The 22,020-nt window shown below is 34.8% G+C and overlaps 1 protein-coding gene across 1 annotated transcript; it reads right to left on the bottom strand.

Moving 5' to 3' along the window:
- Positions 1-1,135: 1,135 nt before the first annotated feature.
- On the bottom strand, positions 1,136-14,982 carry LOC111696428 (uncharacterized). The gene is made up of 5 exons (XM_023466029.1): positions 14,365-14,982; positions 8,404-8,802; positions 5,304-7,547; positions 2,198-4,629; positions 1,136-2,111 (listed from the first exon to the last, which is right to left on the bottom strand). The coding sequence occupies exons 2-5, from the start codon at positions 8,575-8,577 to the stop codon at positions 1,217-1,219; spliced, it is 5,745 nt and encodes a 1,914-aa protein (XP_023321797.1). The 5' UTR covers positions 8,578-8,802; positions 14,365-14,982; the 3' UTR covers positions 1,136-1,216.
- Positions 14,983-22,020: the final 7,038 nt, after the last annotated feature.

Here is a 22,020-nt window from a genome sequence, read left to right on the forward strand (position 1 = left end):
TAGAATTGTAATGCCTAATTTCAAAAGCCATAATATTATTATGTCTGCTAGAGTTTATTTTATGAAAAGGGTAAAAGACTGTAAAGATGTGTCTATAATGTCTCCGCAAGATGAACAGTGAAGACGGACAAGTTTACTCTGTTTGTATACTGCAACTTTCTTGTTTTACAAAGTACAACGGTATGCAGTCAAAACATAAACAAACAAATTTTAACCATAGCAGACGAAACTCTTACAGACTAGAGCTTTCTCAGTAGGTATCACTATACTAAATCTGAAATCAAAGAATTATTTTAAAAGACGATATCGAATTCGTCACTGAATTATCATGTTTATTTGGACACCCTGTATTTGGGGTTATTTTAAATTTAAAACATTAAGTTTAATATAAAATGACTTAAAGATTTGTTGAAAATTGTTAAAAAAAAATCTTCTAAGACAGCAACTTCTCAAGCAAAATTAGTACCACAATGGGACCCTTAAAGCTGTGGAATAGGAAGACGACATCTAAGAAATGTTTGGTGAATGCTGTTCTGAAACAATTTCGTAAAACATAAGAAAATGGGTACCCAATATAATTTCTGTTTCGTGTTCATTGGACTATTTAAATAAATTATAGCTCCGACAGTGGACTTCCTATTCCTCAGCTTTATGGATCCTACTTTATACCATGAATATAGCATAACCAGGGGAGCTCATGTGTAAACAGCCTGAGCTATCTTGTAGCTCCCCGGCCACAATATACTTTTAATTGTTAGTTATTTTCAATTAGCATTTATATGTATGTACATTGTATAATTTGTGGCCTAAGAAAAGATTTGAATTGATTTGATAAAACTTTGATGAAAAAGGATTCTAAGTACCGTCGGATACGCGATTTAACATTTCTAATCTAAAATCCTGCTGCAAGTACCTAAATAGGTGGTCGCCGAAAATTTATAACAATGCGAAAGAGACAGATAGAAACAGAGAGAGAAATAAATAATTATAAGAGAAGATCTATAGATTTATCCATTGAAGAATAGAAACTGATCAATTAGAATCGATAAGAACCATAAGATTTTATACGTAAGATCTACGATTTTACCCCCCCCCCCACCACCCCTTATCTTAAATTTTAGTATGACACTTACAATTTAAATGTAAAAAATATTTATTTTTATTTTTTAATAAAATTGAAATCGCAAAAAAAGGTATAACTTTAACATGACAAGAATTAATCTAAGCTCATTACTTCAGGCACTTTGTTTGCCATATCCAGGTACAGGTTTAGCCCTGCAGGGGATAAACAGGTTTCAGCAAGGAACAAAGGTCTATCTCTGGGTAGGTTAAGAATCTTGGAGGATGCATTGAATATCCGCACCTGGAGACGGTTCTGGTCTGATGAGGTGCAGGTGCCAGGAGGAATACCAGATATTTTCTCAAGGTAGAGATCCTTTGGAAGGAGTTGGGTTGCAACCAGTTTTATTGGTTCAAACCTGTTCTCTGCGGTTTGAGAGAACTGCTCATGCATTTCTGGGATTGTTAGTCTAACATCTGTGTATACTCCGGGTTTAAGAGGTAGAATACGGCTTGTATCCAGGTATACTGGATGCTCCTTAGCTGAGAGTTTCTTAAGAATTGAAGATTTGGATCGTATACCTGCTCCTCCTACTACAGATCCTTTACACAATAGGACAGATTGGGTTGGTTTTATTGTTACAAACACATACTCCTGGTTAAATATCTCCCTTTGGGTTGAAAAAACATTGTATTTAGTTGAACTGAGGATGCAGTGCTTGAAGTTCTTGAACTGGGTGGGGAGCTCCATTTTACAGAGAATGGTGTATACTTCACCTTGACTCAGGTAGGTGTTGGAGGATGCTAGGATAGGAACAGGTTCACAGTGTAAACATTGCTCTACAGAGATACGTTCATTCAGACAATTGCAATAGCTGTAGACCAAATCTAAGAGATTCTCAGGATGTCTTGGTTCAAGTTTTGATTTTTCCATCTCCAGTATCTCATTACAACCAGAACTGTTCATTACACTGGACAAGTACAATATAGGGCATTTGCCTTTCATTTGAATATCAATACTACTCTCATTGGTCATATTGATGATGGTCTTCCTAAAATAAAAAATATAAGAATTTTTGCTAAAATTTTATATAATTTTGTAAAAAATTGAGCTAAAATCAAATTAAAGAAAATTTACCTTAAACCCTTGCTTGTACAAAATCTGCTCGAAACCTTGATCATCAACTTGTCAACATCCAATATTTTGTAGAGCTGGTAAGTATTCTCCTTATTCTGGAAACCTTTGTCATTCTTGATTTGAAACTCAACATTTCTGCTCTCTCCGGGTTTAAGGATCAACTCACAGGTAAGAAAAGCTGGTAGTATCTCATCCTCTCCCATCTCACAGCATACAGAGTCAAGATAAGCAGCCTTTCTTCTCAGTTGACAGTCAGCAATATGAAATCCCTTTTTAATCATAAATCCTGAATATTTTTCTTGCTTTGAGAAGAAAATTGTGAGAAAGAAATACTGAGAATTGAATATTTTTCTTACAGTCTTCTTACTGATCCCAAGACTCTTGTTGGCAATCTTTGTGCTGTGGAATTGAGAAGATGTGAAGGTTTGAACAAACTTGGGTTGGAGATCTGGAGGAAACTCAGACCGTACTAGAACTGTAACTGCTCCATTGCCAAGAAGCTGGACATCTCCAACGGTGTAAACAGGATACAGGGGACATGAGGTACACTTCACACAATGTGTAATCTTTCTGCAGACAGAACAGCTTATTCTTGAACCAGGAGAAACAGCTTTACCATCTTTGCCAGCTGTTACAACCTTCTTTTGAACAGGTAACGATCCTTTATTCAAATTGAATTCAAAATTAGAAATCTTCAGTATTTGTTTTACAAATGGCTCCGACATCATTGGAAAGGCTTTACAGATAGTTTCCCCAGATTGGAGTTTGATTTCTGTGTCTCTAGAGTTTGATACTTCAAGTTTTATTCTGGTAGTATCAGTATCTCTCTCATAGTGCATGGTTTCCACTACACTTGTAATATCAACCTTCTCAAAAGTAGGTTCAGCAAGAGAAACTACTGTATTCATCTCCTCGTTCTCATCCTCGTCATCATTAAAACTTGCATAGCAGTTTAATATCAGATCTTCTTTGGCTTTGATTTCAACGTCAGCAGAGACCTTAACTTCAACAGATGTAAATTGGCATTTAGATTCATATGGTAGAGGGAAACCAAGAGCTACCGTCAAGTCCTGGTTCTCAATATTGATTTGCTTATCAGAAGTATTCTTAAAGGTTACAAAAACAAACTGTCTGCAAAACACATGCTGCCTGGACGGTATTAAAGACAACCCCTGTTCTTCACAAAACTTTGAATCACCAAGAACAGAGATGCTCCTACAAAACTCTGGCAAATCTTCAACTAAAGTTAGGACTGAAAGTACTTGGCGTGGCTTTAAACTGAACTTATTTATATTTTTAAGTCGATACGAATACTTTATCCTATGATGAATTACACTGTCTGCATGATTTTCCATTTTGCCAGGAAGAACAGGGATGAAGTTTGGTATGGTCATATCTTTCAGATTGAACGCATTGAAATAAGCGTCGAGTTCTAAAGATTTACAAACCTTTATTTTACTACTGTTGTTTGTAACCATGACCCTCATGGTTAAATCAGATTCAACCATTGCTGGAGTTTGTGCGATAGATAAACCGAGATTTTCCGAGGTCAGAATTAATAGCTTGGTCAAGGAAACATCAAGGAAGAATCTCTCCATACTTGGTGTAGGACTGAACTGGACCTGCTCAGTTTCTCCAGGTTTAATTGAGACCTTCTCACACTGATGAAACCGGACTATTCTCTGTATGGGAATATTTTTATCCAGTTTAAAAGTTTGTGCTGTAGCCAAAAGAGAGTTTTCAGAAATAGTGATTTCATTCTGAGTATCATTGAGGACATTTACACAAACAAACTGATTGTTGTAAATTCTCACAAAGTGGTTGAGAATTGGTGTAGCTTGTTCAGAGTACTTTGGCTCAGGGAAGATTTTCAAAAAATTCTCTCTGCTTGTACCAAAGTTTAGTTCAGGAAAATTATCCAGCATGCACATGATGCCAACAATAAGACCAGTTCCTTTACTTGGGATAGTTTTCTCACATACTGAGAAGATATGAAACATAGGACATTTGGGACATTCTTCTCCACTACTTGCTTCAGCATGAGAGCAAGGACTTACTGCATCTCTGAGTTTAATACAGTTCTTCAATCCCTCTAGCTTCTCCATATCAAAAGAGTTCATGTTATCACTTTCAAATATTGGATTTTGAACAAAGCACATTCCTGAGTGGTCCATAAGAGTAACTATATGTCCGACAATATGATCTGAACTTAGAGAAATCTTCAACTTGGTTAAATTCTTTATCTTAATGGGAAGTTTTCCAGACTCTTGAACGGTGTAGATTCCATTGACAGAGAAGAATGAGTTTGTTTCAATGTTTCTAACTGCAACTAGTGTACCTTGAGGTAGAGGTGGAACTGGTTTGCAGAGAACAATGCTTGTTTCTTCATCATCAAGTATAGCAGGAGGGTGATTTAACAAAGCAACATGCTCCTTAACAAAAATAAGATATTACTAAATCATTTTTAATAATATAAGAGGATTCAATCTGAGAAGTTTAAGAAAATTCAAAATTGTTTAATCAAAATATTTGCTTTTTTCACCATGCCAAATTTTGACCCTGAGAGAAAATATATGCAAAACCTGAACCAAAAAAGAACATTTTTTTTACTTTTTTATTATTTTTAAGCACAAGGTTTATGATTTGCGAAAAGATATTTAAAAAACTTCAATTTTGCTTTTCCCATTTGAACAAATTCTGCTATCGAAAAGTCTAATAATTTTCTTAAACTTAATAGAAATATTTTCAGAAGGGGGGGGGGGAATTTTTGTAAAATAGATATTCTTGGTTCTAAAAAATAAGGATCATGAAGCTTATTTGCTTAACTTTTGCTTTTAAACATTAGCAAAAGTTTTGTGTGCAAAAATTATGGCCAAACACATTGTGTTAAAACAACTCAATGCTAAACAGTAAAATTTGATGGCACAGTTTGCTTGCAGTGAAACCAAAAGGTATCTTCTGGAAAACGAAAGAAAATCTTTTTTTTGTATTTTTTTGTCATTTCAAGTGAATAAAAATCTAATAAATACAATCCTTGGGAAATTAGCCCCCAACCAGTCAATATTTTTCAATAGTTATCTATTTTATGTGCTTACTGTATATTCACCTGAATCAAGGGTTCTTTGAAATCAATTCCTCTTGGTAGAATCTCATTCCCTAGAGCATATTCTGTCCCTGGTTCAATTAATAGCGGTTTACATCCCAAATTACGTAGAATGAGATAAACCATACCATCATACGCAATCCTTGGTTTATTGGACAAAACCAGAGAAAATGAGGAAGGTTGATCAGACATAAGTGGAAACACCTTGATACTGCTAGGTATATGCGGATCTTTAGAAGGGTAGGGGTATTCTATCTTGCACAGGATAGTTTCCAAGGTGTTAGGTTGTATTTGAATCTCAACCAGGGATTTGATACTAAGTGGAGGATGAACTAGACACATCATTATACCCTTATATCCAGGGTTTAAATAACAGCAACATTTCTCTTTGTATAATGATCCAGTTGTCTTTAATCTTTTCTTTTTCTGTGGTTCCTTCTCAATCTGTCTCTTCAAGGAAGGATTCTTCACAGGGTTGGGTAGATTGATAGATATCAAAGGCATTTTAGTTAAATTAGTGCCAGAAAAGGGAGTGGAGGGGACTTCGTAGAAAGCTGATGGATGGTTCAGAACAGTCTTAGCGATACTATTGAATTCCTTAGGATGTTCTGGGGATGGCCAGTACTGAACCAAAACATCATTGGTCAAATATATCCTTGTAATTATTGATTTGATATATTCATTAACCGAGAACTGTTTGATGATCGTCAAGAAAGATTCATACTCCTTTCGGTCTCTAAAAACTAAAGATGAATTAGAGTTTGAAATGCCAGTGGAAGATTGAACTCCTGTTACAAGATCTACAATTTCTCTAATAACACTTTTGAGGTGAAGAGTTTTATGCTTCTCAATGCCATCAAAAAAGTAGCAATTTTCTATTAGCCGGTATCCATGATTGACAAGCTCTTTAGAATTGTAGCGTTTAATGTAAGACAAGGGAGTTACAAAAAAACTCTTGAATTCATCTTCAACTTGAACTGATATAGTTTTAGTTTCTGTGGTTTGAGAGTTCCCATGTCCAACCTGAAACAGCTGAAGGGAGACAAAAACTAAGAGTTCGTTCTTCTTCTCGATCTGGCCTTGCGCTGAAGGTTTCTTGATCTCCAGGTGCACTTCAGATTTTAATGGTTCTGTATATTCATCAGTATTAGACTCGGCTGTAAAAATGGCAGTGGAATCACCACTCTCATCTTTAATATCATTTTCTGCATCTACAGATGTTTGAGGAAACAGAGGTGAGGGATCAATGATGAAATTTTTCTCAAATCTTGGTATTTTGGAATTGAAATAAAGTTCAACCAGACCGAATTCCAGGTCTTTCCTCAGAATTACGCGAACTTCGGATTTATTGTGAATTGGAAGAAGGAAAATGTTTCCTTCTTGTAGTGAAACACGTCCTTTTTTTATGACAAGATTAGGTCGCTCAGGAACTTGTGTTGAAAAGTGAAGAAGCAAGATTTCAGGTTTCACGTTGGAAACATATTCAAAATCCAACAATCTTAGTTTAACGGTTCTGATCTGACCTGGAGGAATTTGAACATCGTCAACGACTGATACATCTGCCTTTGATTTAGGTTCTGGAGGTGGAGTTAGATCTGAGATCTGGCACAGTGCTATCCTGTCTCCCTTGTGCACACTGAACCTTGTTTCCTCCAGTTCAGGTTTGGATAGTTTCAGAGTGAGGAAAAGTTTTCCATCTACCGAGAGAGACGATATAAAACCGTTCCCATTCAGTGAATATTTGGAATCTTTGAATATTTTTACGGATTTGTTATTCTTAGGAAGATTTTGAACAGCACAAAGAATAGTTAAATCTCCACCAAAGTCTTCAGAATCTGTGATCATTACATCTTCTTGAGCGAAGATATTGAATGTGGGGCAGGATTTACAAACAACTTCGAACACTGTTGATTTGCATGGGCAATGCTGCTGAGGACTAGATTTTTTTTGTGATTTATTGTTTCTGCAAGAACCCTGAGCTGGGTTTTGATCAAGAGTTTTAGTATTGGCATTGAGATCAGCCTTAGGCTCAGGCAGTTTAAGTATGGCTGGTGAGGAATTAAAAAGAAAGGGTTTGGAAGTTGTATCAGGGCTTGAAGAATCATCCACTGAGAATGCATGAACCTGCAAATTCTTGACCGAGAGACATCCTTGGATGCCTTTCTTATCGTTTAGTTCAGGCCGTGGAAGATTTGGTAGATTTGGAAGATTTGCTTTGGGTAATTTCAAACCTTTGTCCTTCTGTTCCTGAACAGTGAACATGGTTCATTTGAAATTATTCAAGAAATTTTTTTAATCAAAAATGAAATGAGGAAAGAAGAATAAGCTAGGGAACAAGAGATAGCATTAAAAAGGCTATGAACCCTCCATGTATGAAGTGCCGTGTCCGATTCACAGCAGTACCCTTTAAACATTTGTCTGATCATCAACAGCGGAGAAATCCGTATTTTTCTCGCTAAAACGAGTTTGACATGTTTTTGCGAAAATCTCGAATTTTTTAAATCCAACATGTTTTCTAAAACTTCTGTTGAAGAATTTGTATTCTGTAACTCCCGGAAACTACATATTAAAGGAACTGTAAGCGTAATTTCAAGGGACCCTTCATGTAATGACCGATGCACAATGATACCCTTGAAACCTTTATCTTATCAATAACGTAGAAGATATTGTTGTTTTTCTTGGTGTCAAGTGTTTATTTCTGTTAACTCCTATATGTTTTCCTGCAGTTGAAATGTACATTTGTATCAGTTTTTAAAGTTATAAACATTGATATATAATTCATAATTGATTAGATAATGCTTTTCAAGGTACCGTTGTATATCGAAAAATTGCAATCTTTGCATAGAGGGTCACTTGAAATTACACTTTACAGTAATTTCTTTTTTAACTATATAACTGCTTGCAAACAAAATTATCAACAATTAACAGCGTTTAGGTGAATAAAATAAAGATAACTCTTACATCCTTGATCATCCAATGATTTAAAGGGAACCTTTGTGAGTTGCAGACATGCCATTTTCTTAAAGGGCATCTTTTAAATCATTAAAAAAATGAAACAAAATTTTAAAAGTTGAATGAAAGGTTTAGTTTTAATGAACTGTTCCTTGAGCAGTGGACATTTAGTCCTGATATGTCCTTGTTGTTTACAATGTTTGCAGATAAGCAGAGGACAGCTGATAGTTCTGTGTCCCCAGTTCTGACATAGCTTACAGATAAGAGGACACTTAGTGCTGGCATGATCATTTGTGTTACAGAATACACAACTTGTGGAATTCATCTCTTAACTACTATATTTCTCCGGGATTACTTTTCTAAATGCATTTCTCAGGATCTAGTTATACTTCAAGGCACATCATAGAATCTAAATCTTTAGGCATACTAGAGGATACATGAAAATTAGTTCTCCAGATATTCTTTAGAGCATAGAATCTAATTCAGCGGGCATGCATCAAGAAACAAAGTAAAAGTGCTTCTACCATCACCAGAAAACCAGCGTAATCACCTAAAATAAGTAATATTTGTCAGACTGAGGAAGTATTATGTGAGTCGGTGGAGGGACGTTTTTATAAAAAAAACTTGACTCTTTCTAAAAATTAATTCATAAAATAAAATAAATGCATTTTCTTTATCCTCACGCGATTTTTCTGATCATGATTTAACTTTTTTTTTAAATTGAGAATGATGTAAAATTTGATTTTGGGAAAAATGATATTTTGTCCAGATTGAGTTTCAGGGTAACCGCCAAAAAATCCTTGGAAAAAAGTTTCCGGAAAAAAGTCCTAAAATTTCACACTAAAAAAGTACTGTGGAAAAAAGTCCTTTTATTAAAAAGTCTCAGGAAATAAAGTCCTACCAATTCAAGACTTTATTTTCTAGGACTTTTTTTCTGGCTCCAATATGATTTTATACTAAAAAGTCCTCGGAAAAAAGTCCTCTAACAAATGAAAATGCATGATTCACAATGGAAAAAAGTCCTGGTTGTAAACATCCTATCAATAATCATAGGTTTTCAGGGGCTTGATATTTAAACACCGTTGGCTAAATATTTATTCAATATGGAAAAAAGTCCTTTTTATGAAAACTTCTCAGACTTAACCTCATTTATATGTATATATTTATCAAGAGTTTAGTTAGCATTTTCTTTTTCATATTACTTAAGAATATAGAACTAGCCCTGTATATGATGTACATAGTACACTTGTACGGGGGATTTTATACATAACTTTTATTAGGACTTTTTTTCCGCAGACTTAATTTACTGAGTTCAAATTTCCCGAGACTTAAGACATTATTTCTAGATTTTTCTTTTCCTAGGATTTATTTTCTTCAGGACTTTTTTTCCTGAGATCTTATTTCCTGAGACTTTATTGGCAGCCCTCATATTATTTTAGGAAAAAAAGTCCCAGGAATCCAAAACACAGGACTTTATTTCCAGTGACATTTTTTCCAAGGACTTGAGAAAATTCGGACTTTTTTTCCAAAGTTTTTTTTTCCAGGTTTTTTCCCCAGAAACTTTTTTTCCCGGGACTTTCTTTCATAGATTCGAGTTTCAGATATATGAGAATGGGCTTTTGCATAAATTTGGTTAGCTATACACAAAAAAAAAGATCAATTTTGATATGAGGCTACTCACACCAAACTACATTGAAAGAGAAGGTACATTTTAAGCAACATTACTGGTTCGACTTTGTAACCGCGTACCTCCTCCAATTTATAGATTTAATGAGCACAAGTTTGAGAAAAGCAAATTTATCCCGTATCCGAGCTGAAAACTTTTGAATAGTGGATATCAGGATTAATGCTTAATCCACTCTTTTTCTTAATCTCCAGATTAAATATGGCTTGTTTTCCTCATGAATTTAATCTCCAGATAAGTCAACAGATCGGGATTAAGGATATCACATTCTAAAGTTTTCAGCTCTGAGCTGAAAACTTTAGAATGGTGGATATCAGGATTAAGGCTTAAACCACTCTTTTTCTTAATATCCAGTTTAAATATTGCTTGTTCTCCACATGAATTTAAACTCCAGATAAAGGACTGATCTGATATCTGGATATTTCATTCTAAAGTTTTCAGCTCAGGTCACATATTAGAAATTCAAAACATTTGTGTTATCACTACTCTTTAATAGAAGGAGTTGATGGTAAAAAATATAAGATATCAATCTTACATGCAATTTAATTTAGTTTGACGCGTACCGACCTCCATTTTGACAAATGGAATTTCCCCTTTTAAGTTTTTTTCTGAGTTTAAAGGGAGTGTTTGTGAAAATGAAAGGGGTATAGGCTTAAGTCGAAAAATTTTCGATGGTGATTGCACTAATCTTACTTCTATCTGTTACGTCTAAGGAGAAAATGTTTTAAAACGACTCATACAGAAGAATGTAGCGAGGTGGGGAAGGCAAGCCGCACCCGTATAGCCTCCAACCTTCAATTTACTCACATACTTGCGGCAACGAGCTCACCCCTAGCGCTTTTGTAGCCGCACCCATATATCTTCCGCTAAAATGTCTTGTGATTTTCTCCTAAATTATAATATTTTGTACATGTCGGCTGATGTTATTCTTCTCTAAAAACGTTTTTGAAGGAAGAGAGAACTTGCATTTTTACCAGAAATAACACAGTTTTGCGTGCAATTGATTTTAGATAACTTAAAACCGAATCGCACGCAAAACTGCGTTATTGAATTTCTCCTTACCCTTAAAAACATTTTAGAGACGGTCAAACATCAGCCGTCATGTACAAAATATTACTTGTTAAGAGGAAATCGAATTTTTTAATAAAAAAGGGGACGGTGGAGTCCTATTTGATGTTGGAGGGGGGGGGGGGGGGCCCCCCCTTGTTTTTTGGTGGGAAATCATCCAATTTTTTAACTGCACGTCTAATCAGTGATCTTTTTTCCTAAAATAAAAAAAAATTTGACAAAAATGACCTCTTATGACCTATAATGACATTCAATGACCTGCGTTAGAAATTGTTTCAACTATGACTTCATGCATATCAAACGAAAGCTAGGAACCCAGGCAATACTAGCAACAAATTCAGTGTTTGACCTTCTAATGACCTATAACGACCTCTAATGACATTCAAATTGATAATTTTATAAGCTTGGCTTTATGTATATCAAATGAATGCAGGAACCCAAATAATACAGTAAAAGAAACAAATTCAGTAATTGACCTTCTAATGACCTCTAACGACCTATAACGACCTTTAATGATCTTCAAATTGAAATGTTACAACTATGGCTTTATGCATATCAAACGAAAGCTAGGAACCCAAATAATACAGTAAAAGCAACAAATTCATTGTTAGAAGGTCATTCTAATGACCTCTAATGACCACTTTTAACCTTCAAATTGAAAATGTTTTAACTATAGCTTTATGAATATCAAACGAAAGCTAGGAATCTAAACAATACAGTAACAGCAATGAATTCATTGTTTGACCTTCTAATGACCTCTAACGACAAACGAAGACCTCTAATGACCTCCAAATTGAAAATGTTTTAACCTTGCTGTGAAAACAAACAAAAAAATTTAATAGTAGAAACGTCAAAAATATTGAACGAATTTCTGGGGGGGGGGGTAAATATTATTTCTTGGCTGGGTTCCTAGCTTTTGTTTGATATGCATAAAGCCATTGTTGAAACATTTTCAATTTGAAGGTCATTGAAGGTTGTCATAGGTCCTTACAGGTCATTAGAAGGTCAAACACTGAATTTGTTGCTGTTACTGTATTATTAGGGTTTCTAGCTTTCACTTGACATGCATAAAACCAGTCAAAAATTTTCAATTTGGAGGTCATAAGAAGGTCAATTACTTAATTCGTTGCTGCTACTGTATTGCCTGGGTTCCTACCTTTCCTTTGATATGCATAAAGCCATAGTAAAACAGGTCATTATAGGTCGTCATAGGTTGTTACAAGATCATTCGAAGGTCAAACAATGAATTTGTTATGTTACTGTATTATTTGGGTTCCTAGCTTTCATTTGACAAGCATAAAGCCATAGTTTAAAAAAACTTTTAATTTGAAGGTAATTTGAGGTCATTAAGAGGTCATTAGAAGGTCAAACACTGATTCGTTGCTTTTTCGGTAATATTTGGGTTTCTAGTTTTCATATACATAAATATTATTTCTTGGCTGGTTTCCTACCTTTTTTTATATGCATTAAGCCATGGTTAAAACATTTTCAATTTTAAGGTTATTAGTGGTCATTAGAAGGTCAAACACTGAATTCATTGCTTTTTCTGTATTATTTGGGTTCCTAGCTTTCATTTCATATCTGTAAAGCAATACTTATAGCATTATCAATTTAAATGGCATTAGAGGTTGTTATAGGTTGTTAGAAGTGATTGGAAGGTCATACACCGAATTCGCTGCTACAACTGTATTGCCTGGGTTCCTAGCTTTTTTTTATATACATATAGCCAAGGTTATAACATTATCAATTTGAAGGTCATTAGAAGTCGTAATGGGACATTAGAAGGTCACACACTAAATTTGTTGCTACTACTGTATTGTCTGGGTTCCTAGCTTTCGTTTGATATACATTAAGCCAAGGTTATAACATTATCAATTTGAAGGTCATTAACGGTCGTTATAGGTCATTAGAACACTGACTGAATTCGTTGCTACTACTGTATTGCCTGGGTTCCTAGCTTTAGTTTAATATGCATGAAGCCATAGTTCAAACCATTTCTAATTGTCAAGATCATTAAAGGCCATTAGAGGTCATAAGTGTCAAATTATTTTTATTTTAGGCAAATAGATCACTAATTAGGCGTGCAGCCAAAAAATCGGATGATTTGAACCAAAAATGAAGGCAGGGACCCCCCCCCCCCTCATCAAATAGGACATCTCCACCATTCCTTTTAACAACTATTGCCCCAGTGAGCGATAATGTTTACTTATATTACCAAAATAAACAAACAAACAAACAAACAATTAACCAAAATAAAATATAATTAATATGTTTAAGTAATACTAGATATGCCTTGACGTCTTTAAAATCTTAAATTAACGCTGCATTCCTCTTTAATAAGCATTCAAAAGTAAAGAACGTTTTGCCGGAAGATATATGGGTGCGGCTAAGGAAGCGCTACTGGTGAGCACAAATTGCCCCGCAAGTCGATGTTTGTGAGTAATTTGTGGAATGGATGCTATACAGGTGCGGCTTTTGTCTTTCCTCCATCACGTAGCATCCATAAATATTCAGAAAGTTGCAAATTTGACTCGGATTGTAAAACAATCAATTTAATTCCGAACTTATAAAACATTCAAATATTACAACCTAAATAATCATCGATTTTTTTTTTCAACGCATTCGCATAAAGTTGATATTTCATATTTTCATTTTTTTTATGATCCGAGAGTTACTTTTGAAAACATTCATTGTTTCGAGGATATTTGATAATGAAGACAATATTTTCCAGGAATTTTCGAAAATCTAGCGCCACCCGTGAACACAAGTTGTAATCGTACTGTAAGCGAAATATAATCTACTAGCCTTAGAGGGCGCTTCGCGCCCATCTTCTAAATTTAATAGTGAACATGTACCTTAAGTGTACGTTGTAAAACAAAACAAAAATAATTCGCGGATTTTCACAAAAAATTTCGTGGATTTTCAAAATTTTCAAAAATTTAATGAAGATCGAATTTTGAAATTTGGATCATTCATAAACCTTCCCTGTGGTCACGTGATGTCCCACAAAAAATTTGGGCCCGATCGGTTCAGCCGTTTTGACGTTTATTGGATACAAACAAACAAACACCAAGACAGACAAGCCAAATTTATATATCTATATATAAATTTGGCTTGTCTATCTGTTTGTACGGAGGCATAAGTTTAAGTGACTGACGACTGTCCATTTATATTTTATAGTGGCATGTCAAAATTAAACAGTTTTCCAGCCAGAAAAACGGCGATATCTTCCACATTATTAATCTTGCAGTTGCCTGTCATGATTTACAATAGCTAGCTATTCGGAGAGGAACGGTAGGAGTCGTAGGAGCTGGGGGAATCATGTTTTAGGATAGAAAATATACAAATAAATTTAGTTACCTAATTACAAAACGATTTAAGAAGATTTAGCAGAACTTTGGAGTAGGGAAGGAGACTGGTGGAACGAAGCAGGTTTATGTGAGTAAACCATGATCCTTGATTCTGACGCTCGGACTTGAGATATTCAAATCCTGGTTTTGAATTGAGCAGAAACAAGATTGACTATACAGTGTATACTGTATGGTATAAACACGTTCTTTGAAATGGTAGGATGAATACTGGAATCATCCAGTTCTTGTTACAGCTGGGTTTCCTAGGACCCGAACGAGTATGAGAAGGAGAGAGAGAGAAAACTGTAATGCTAGGACTAGGAGCCCCGCTCCTGGTAGGATGTATCACTAGGAGCACTGGCTGTATCTAGGGAAGCTAGAAACCTTTCAACCTGCTCCGGTGTAAACTTGTAGCATATCACATGTTTCAGTTCACAGCATATAACTTGCAAGGCGTTCTGCTTACAGTACAGATTACAGAATAGCAAGTTTTTAAAATACTATTCTTAATTTTTACTATTTACATTGAGTGTTTACTGTTTATTGCTGAATGTTAACTTCAAGTTCCAGGTGTATATATTTACAGGCGCAGTAACCCTGTAAGTATAGCGTAGTGGATTATACTGCTCCAGCTCACTGCTGAGCTGCGCTGCATATATATATATATACATGCGTATATATATGGTTGTTAGAAGTGATTGGAAGGTCATACACCGAATTCGCTGCTACAACTGTATTGCCTGGGTTCCTAGCTTTTTTTTTTATACATATATTTATTTTCTTCAGGACTTTTTTTCCTGAGATCTTATTTCCTGAGACTTTATTGGCAGCCCTCATATTATTTTAGGAAAAAAAGTCCCAGGAATCATATATATACATGCGTATTGCGTAGGTGCGGGACTTGATACTTGACTTGATACAAATGGTAAATACACATGAAATTTACAAGCTTTAAAGCCGGGGAAAATGTAAATTCGTGAAGGGAGGGTAGTATGATTTCGGGCCTGTTTACGCCCCTATTAAAGTGAAATGGATCCATTTACACTGTACAATTGCGCATATGTCTTTATTCATTGAACTAGTTTAAATCCTTTAATTAGTCAACTTCCTATTTCAGAGTTTTCTGTTTATCACCGCAAAATTTATTAAATATTAATAAAAAGGATTTATTAAATTATTAGTATTATTGCTCAAAAAAGAATAGATGATCACCTACATTTTTACCAAAGAGAAAAGAATATATATTAGAGTGGAATTTAGAAAATCCTTCGGTATGAATTTTATTTTGTCAGTCCCTTTCAGCCTGAAAGGGAGTACAAAGTCTACAAATCATAAATGTTCACAAATTATATGCAGTAGAGTACATAAATACAGTATGTTCCCTAGACTATCCATTTCAATTTCGAATTTTTTAAAGCTGTCAAATAAACTTTATAAAATGAATTAGTTGAATAGAAAACATCATTTGATTTATAGTTATAACGGAAAATCATCGTTTGTGAAGTGAAAGGCATAGAGCCTATGTGAAATGATCATTGGTCAATTATGAAACCAGCCTATTTTATAATTTGGTTTTCTTTTAATATTGATTTTAGATTTTCTATTAAATGATGTTCCAGGGCCCAAAAGTCTATAAAGCACAAATATGTGAAGTACACCTGCAGTATGGAAACAGTACAACGAAATGGCCGTTTGACACTTTTTCCTAGTAAATTCCACTCTAAGATATTCTATTCTCTTTGTTTATAAAACCAAGAAATTGTAATGGATATGTCTAGGGATCATAATGTGATATTTTAATGTACTGTGTATAGTGTGTGAACATGTACATGAATTGTACACTTTAAACTCCCTTTCAGACTGAAAGGGACTGACAAAATTCATACCGAAATTCCTTTCTTTTCATATTCTCTGTTCTGTGATCATAAGTCCTTATTATTTTATTAAGGAGAAAATTCATTTTGTTTATTATGGAAAATTTGTTTTAAATGTGTCGATAATAAACAAGAACTTGGAAAGGAATTGAGTTTTTGTAACAAACTCTGATTTTCTAATTTCAATATCCTTGCAACCGTCGTAGACCTTTAATATTTCAAACTATGAATGCTATTAGATCAAATAATGTAAGTTTGAAATATCAAAGGTTTACATCATAAGGTTAAAGAGATATAGGTGTTACTAAAGTTGAATTTGTGGCAAGGACTCAATTCCTTTACTGCTTTTTGTTCAATCTGTAGGTGGAGGCCCAAATATTTTTTCCGCGCTCTCGTGTGCATTTATGGGCCCCTCCCTGAGCAATTGGTTTAATCCGCCCCCGTGGGACGGAGTTTCCCCCCCCCCCAAGAAAATTATTGCTTTGCTTCCCTCAAAAACTATTTTGGCTTGCAGATGATATTGTTAAAAATGTTAAGATTGTTTAAGGTTATGGTTTACAGGTGCAGGGAATGCATTTTAAAAAACGAAACTGTCTTTTAAACTATATATGTATGTCTAATTATAAAACTATCTAATTATCTAATATCAATATTTTGTATAATGACACTGTCCATGTAAACCCTGTACATAGTATTATCTTTAATTAAACATTATTGAAAATCAATTAGCCAGGCCTATCTCCTTCTATAAAATATCAGTTTAGAAAATCTCATTTATATATATATTTTATATAAAGTAGTAATCTCTGTTGGTTTCTTTGAAATGAACCCCTTGACCGATTTGCCACAACTTTTGTTTGGGGAATTCGGTAGAACAAGAGAAATGTTCTTAGCTTGGTTTAGAAGTGTTAAGTTGTATAGGTAGACTTTTATAGGTAAACTTGTTTGCAGGCAAAGGTGGGTTCCTGCGCTAGATATAAAAGAGTGTCATAAACAAATGTACTATATGTGTTTAATTTAAAATTAATGTTTAATGTGACCCTTGGATTAAATAAAATAGATGGCTTCGTATCCCTCATAATCAACATGTATATTTGGAACCCAGCTTTGTCTGGAGTTTTCCTTACGAAAGTCAACCAACTTAACTTCGAATCTTCCAACCAGACTGATATGAGTACATTACCTTGCATGGCTCTATCTAGTTTCCAAATCAAAATTTGAGACAAAAAGGTCCTGGGGTTCCTGAGTTATGTTCGGACATCTATGCAAATAAACAACATACAGGCAAATACAGATACTTTATATACATATTTATTTTTTACAATTTATTTTTAAATCAAAAATATTTAACCAAATTTGCAAAAGAGCATTGTTATTACATATATATAAATGCACACAATACAACCTCATTAACTGGACGTTGATATTTACGGGCATCTCTACAAATTGAAATCTAATGGGCACGGGCTACGCCGGGTACTTAGTTAATTTATTATAAAACCTTTTCATTTTAAAATATTTTTTATTTTCAATCTTATCGATGGTGCGTTCATGGCTTATGATGTCCACTGTCCATGGTCCAGTGTCCAAGATGTTAAAACTTTAAGTAAAAGAGAAATATTCGTCCATAGTATTCAAGGTCCGTAGTGTTCTTGACCGAAAGTGTTCATGGTCCATATAAGTGTCTAAGGTTTATGGTCCACAGTGTTTAAGGTTCATGGTTCATGGTCCATGGTGCCCATGGTTAATAGTTTGCATGGTTCAAAGTGTCCACAGTCCATAGTGTTTATGGGCCATGGTTCATAGTGTTCATGGTCCGTAGTGTCCATGGTCCATAGTGTACATGGTCCATAGTATCCCTAGTTTATAGTGTCCATGGTCCAATGTGTCCATTGTCCATAGCGTCCATATAGCCCATAATGTCTATGGTCCATAGTGTCCATGGTTCATAGTGTCCATGGTCTATTGTGTCCAATGTCCATATGGTCCGTATAGTCCATAATGTCTATGGTCCATAGTGTCCATGGTCCATTTTGTCTATTGTCCAAAGCGTCCATATAGTTCACAATGTCTATGGCCCATTGTGTGCACGTATGAATGTTTTTTATCCTTTCAATAACACATATCTATTATTGTCCATGGAACTCGTTTATTTCTTGTTGTTTTTGTTTTTCTCTTCCTTTAATTCACTAAGTGTTAACCCTGTAGTTTTTACTTGGCGCCTCTATAGAATACAGAAGCAGGGTATTGATAATATATTGATCTTCTAAGAGACAAATAGTCTAGGGTGAGTTTTTTTATCCTTTTTAAATTTAAGATTTTTCGGTTTTACTTTCTGAAAAATAAGTGTAAAATATTCATTTAAATTTGTTTTGCTCTCCCCAGGTGCCAAAAAAATCTGACAGGTTTTAAAAGATTGTAATATGCTCTAAATGAAGTAGATAATATATATATACATACATGGGAGACCCACTAAGGATGAGGGTTTGTTCTGATTTTGTTTAATATAAATGGTTCTCCGTTCTATGCATCTGTTTACCATTAAATAAAACAATTTTCAAGGCTGTCGATCAAACCTTTTTTTGAAAATAGTTTAAGGTCGTCCTAAAAGTCTCATTCTTTCTGGGTTACCCTGTACATTATATCAAATATTGATGTTTTTGTCTAATATCTAATGCAGATTAATATTAATGGAGATATTACATACTTAACGTCCTTGTTTTTATACTCGGCAGACATTAGTAATGGAGCTTTGTAATAAAGTGGCCTTTAATGGAGCATTGTAGCATTTTTAATGGAGCTTCAGTATCTCCAACTGTTTGCATGGAGCTTCAGTATCTCCAGCTGTTTAAATGAAGCTTCAGTATCTCCAGCTGTTTGAATGGAGCTTCAGTATCTCCAGCTGTTTTAATAAAGCTTCAGTATCTCCAGTTGTTCGAAAGAAGCTTCAGTATCTCCAGCTGTTTGAATGAAGCTTCAGTATCTCCAGCTGTTTGAATGAAGCTTCAGTATCTCATGCCGTTTGAATGAAACTTCAGTATCTCCAGCTGTTTAAATGAAGCTTCAGTATCTTCAGCTGTTTGAATGAAGCTCAAGTATCTCCAGCTGTTTGAATGAAGCTTATAATCTCCAGCTTTTTGAATGGAGCTTCAGTATCTACATATGCTAGAATGGTAGTTCAGTATCTACACCTGTTTGAATGGAGCTTCAGTATCTACAGATGCTAGAATAGAGCTTCAGTATCTACAGATGCTAATGGAGCTTTAGTATCTACAGCTGCTATAATGGAGCTTTAGTATCTACAGCTGAAAGAACGGAGCCTTATAATCCAGCTACTATAATGGATCTAGTATCTCCAGATGCTAAAATTGAGCTTCAGCAATTTTAGCTGCTGAATTGAAGTTTTAGTATCTACAGCTGCAAGAATTGAGCCTTAGTATCTCTAGCTAGCTTCTAGAATGGAGCTTCAGTATCTACTTCTGCTAAAAAAGAGCTTCAGTATCTACAGCTTCTAGAATAGAGCTTCAGTATCTACAGCAGCTAGAATTGAACTTAAGTATCTACAGCAGCTAGAATGGAACTTAAGTATCTACAGCTTCTATAATGGAGCTAAAGTATCTACAGCTGCTAGAATGGAGCTTCAATATCTATAGCTGCTAGAATGAAGCTTTAGTATCTACTGCTGCTAAAATAGAGATACAGTATCTACTTCTTCTAGAATGGAGCTTCAGTATCTACAGCAGCTAGAATGGAACTATACTAACTCTAGCTGCGAGAATGTTGCTTTAGTATCTCCAACTGCTAAAATGGAGCTTCAGTATTTACATCTGCTAGAATGAAGCTTTAGTATCTACAGCTGCTAGAATGGAGTTGCAGTATATACTGCTGATAAAATGGAGCTTCCTTATTTACATCTGCTAGAATGGAGCTTCAGTATCTACAGCTGCTAGAATGGAGTTTTAAAATCTAGAGCTGCTAGAATGAAGCTTCAGTATCTTTATCGGAGAAAATAGAGCTTCAGTATCTTCAGCTGCTAGAATAGAGCCTCAACATTTATAGCTGCTAAGATGAAGCCTCATAATTTACATTTGCCAGAATGGAGCCTCAGTTTTTTCAGCAGCTGCTAAAATGGAGAAAATGGAGTGCAAGTAATGGAAAGATTAAGAGAAAACCTGAAATAATTATAAATATTAATGAAGAAAATAATTGGGGCTTAGTAAAGGAAAAGAGAATAATGTCTATATGTAGTAATAGACTGAATACAAGAAAAAGAACTAATGTTAAAGGAGTTAAAGTTTGATAGATTTGGGACGGAATTCCCCTCGATTATCTAATCAAACCATTTCTACAAGTTTACCCATAAAATATCCCAGTCAATCTCCGGACCTGGAGTTCGACCGATCCAGGTTTAGGTGATAATTCTCCGGGTCCGATATATCTCTTCTCAGCTCCGTCTCGAGGGAGTAGAACCACGCAAAACAATCATTCTGCTTTCTAATCATGTTCAGGGCTATCATCAGTTATTTGTTATACTTTGACCAGTACTAACCATGATCCCTGATCATTGAACACGATATTGATATTTACAGTGAGTCCCATAAAACTGTTAGAAAAGATTTTTAATTGAAAACATTATCATTTTTAAGTTGTTTCAAGTTCTAGCTTATAGTCGGATAATGACAACAAATTGTAATGTTCTTTGATTCTATATTCTTTAACATTTTAACTTCACATACCCCTGAATACTACACGTATGCAATATTTTACTGCATCTATGCAATATTTATTCGGACTTTGTTCCTGCTAAACTTTCCCGAACATATCTAAGATAAGACAGACCTGAACATGCCTACTATGAGAGAAGAATATCCCAAATTATAGTTTTCCACAAACCACCAGGGAGATAGGATTAGTAAATAACATATTCTTCCCCATTAGTTCCCATTATACAGCCAACCTGATACCATCCTTTAGCTAACAAGCACCTAGCTAACCATTCTTTAGCTAGCCATCTTCTAGCTAACCATCCTCTAGATAACCATCTTCTAGCTAACCATCCTCTAGCTAACTATCTCTAGCTAACCATCCTCTAGCTAACCATCCTCTAGCTAACCATTCTCTAGATAACCATATACAATCTTCTAACTAACAATCCTTTATAATTTTTTTAGTGTGATATTTTTTCTCGGGTATTAATTTACTGTAATCCAGTCAATCCAGCTAGCGTAAAAGTTTCATAGCATTATTTGGCTAACTTTTAATTAACAGTGTAGTCGATATTATCTTCAGCCTAAGAGGATATAATATTTTTATCTTCTTTAATAAAATTAAACCCTAATTACATTATCATACAAGGGGATTTCAATACAATACATGACGGTGCTGTACTGTATTACATTGCATATACGATGAGGGTGGGGGTGCAGTGCATCCATGAGCCCCGAAAACTGACCTTCGGAGCCTCTGATTCGCATAATGGCCTCCAATCCAATCAAAATCGTCTCGAAACCTTATGCTACGTCTTCCCAACTCTTTCTCACGTCCAACAATTCGATTTCAAAAGACAAATATTTGGCTTTTACATCCACCAAAAGCCTTATTTCGAAAAATCTTAGTATGATCATAAAGTTTTTAATGGTAAATAAACATGTCGTATTAAAAAGTCTACTTTTATTGAGATTTAGACTTCTTATTTTGATTTTCTAACTTTCACAAATTCCTAAACTTGTGCAGAACTATTGCAGCTTTATATAAAGAAAGACAAATTTTATATCATTGACAGGTGTAGCATG

Source organism: Eurytemora carolleeae, unplaced genomic scaffold, assembly GCF_000591075.1.
Source record: "Eurytemora carolleeae unplaced genomic scaffold, Eaff_2.0 scaffold6, whole genome shotgun sequence".
In the NCBI taxonomy this organism is placed as follows: Eukaryota; Metazoa; Arthropoda; class Copepoda; order Calanoida; family Temoridae; genus Eurytemora; species Eurytemora carolleeae.

Bases quoted from the DNA above. Each gene is read 5' to 3' on its own strand.
- LOC111696428 (XM_023466029.1), bottom strand. From the start codon at position 8,577: ATGAATTCCACAAGTTGTGTATTCTGTAACACAAATGATCATGCCAGC. The intron at 7,548-8,403 runs GAACAGTTCATT...TTCACTGTTCAG, and splicing joins CTAAATGTCCACTGCTCAAG to GAACAGAAGGACAAAGGTTT. The intron at 4,630-5,303 runs GTGAATATACAG...ATTTTTGTTAAG, and splicing joins TCAAAGAACCCTTGATTCAG to GAGCATGTTGCTTTGTTAAA.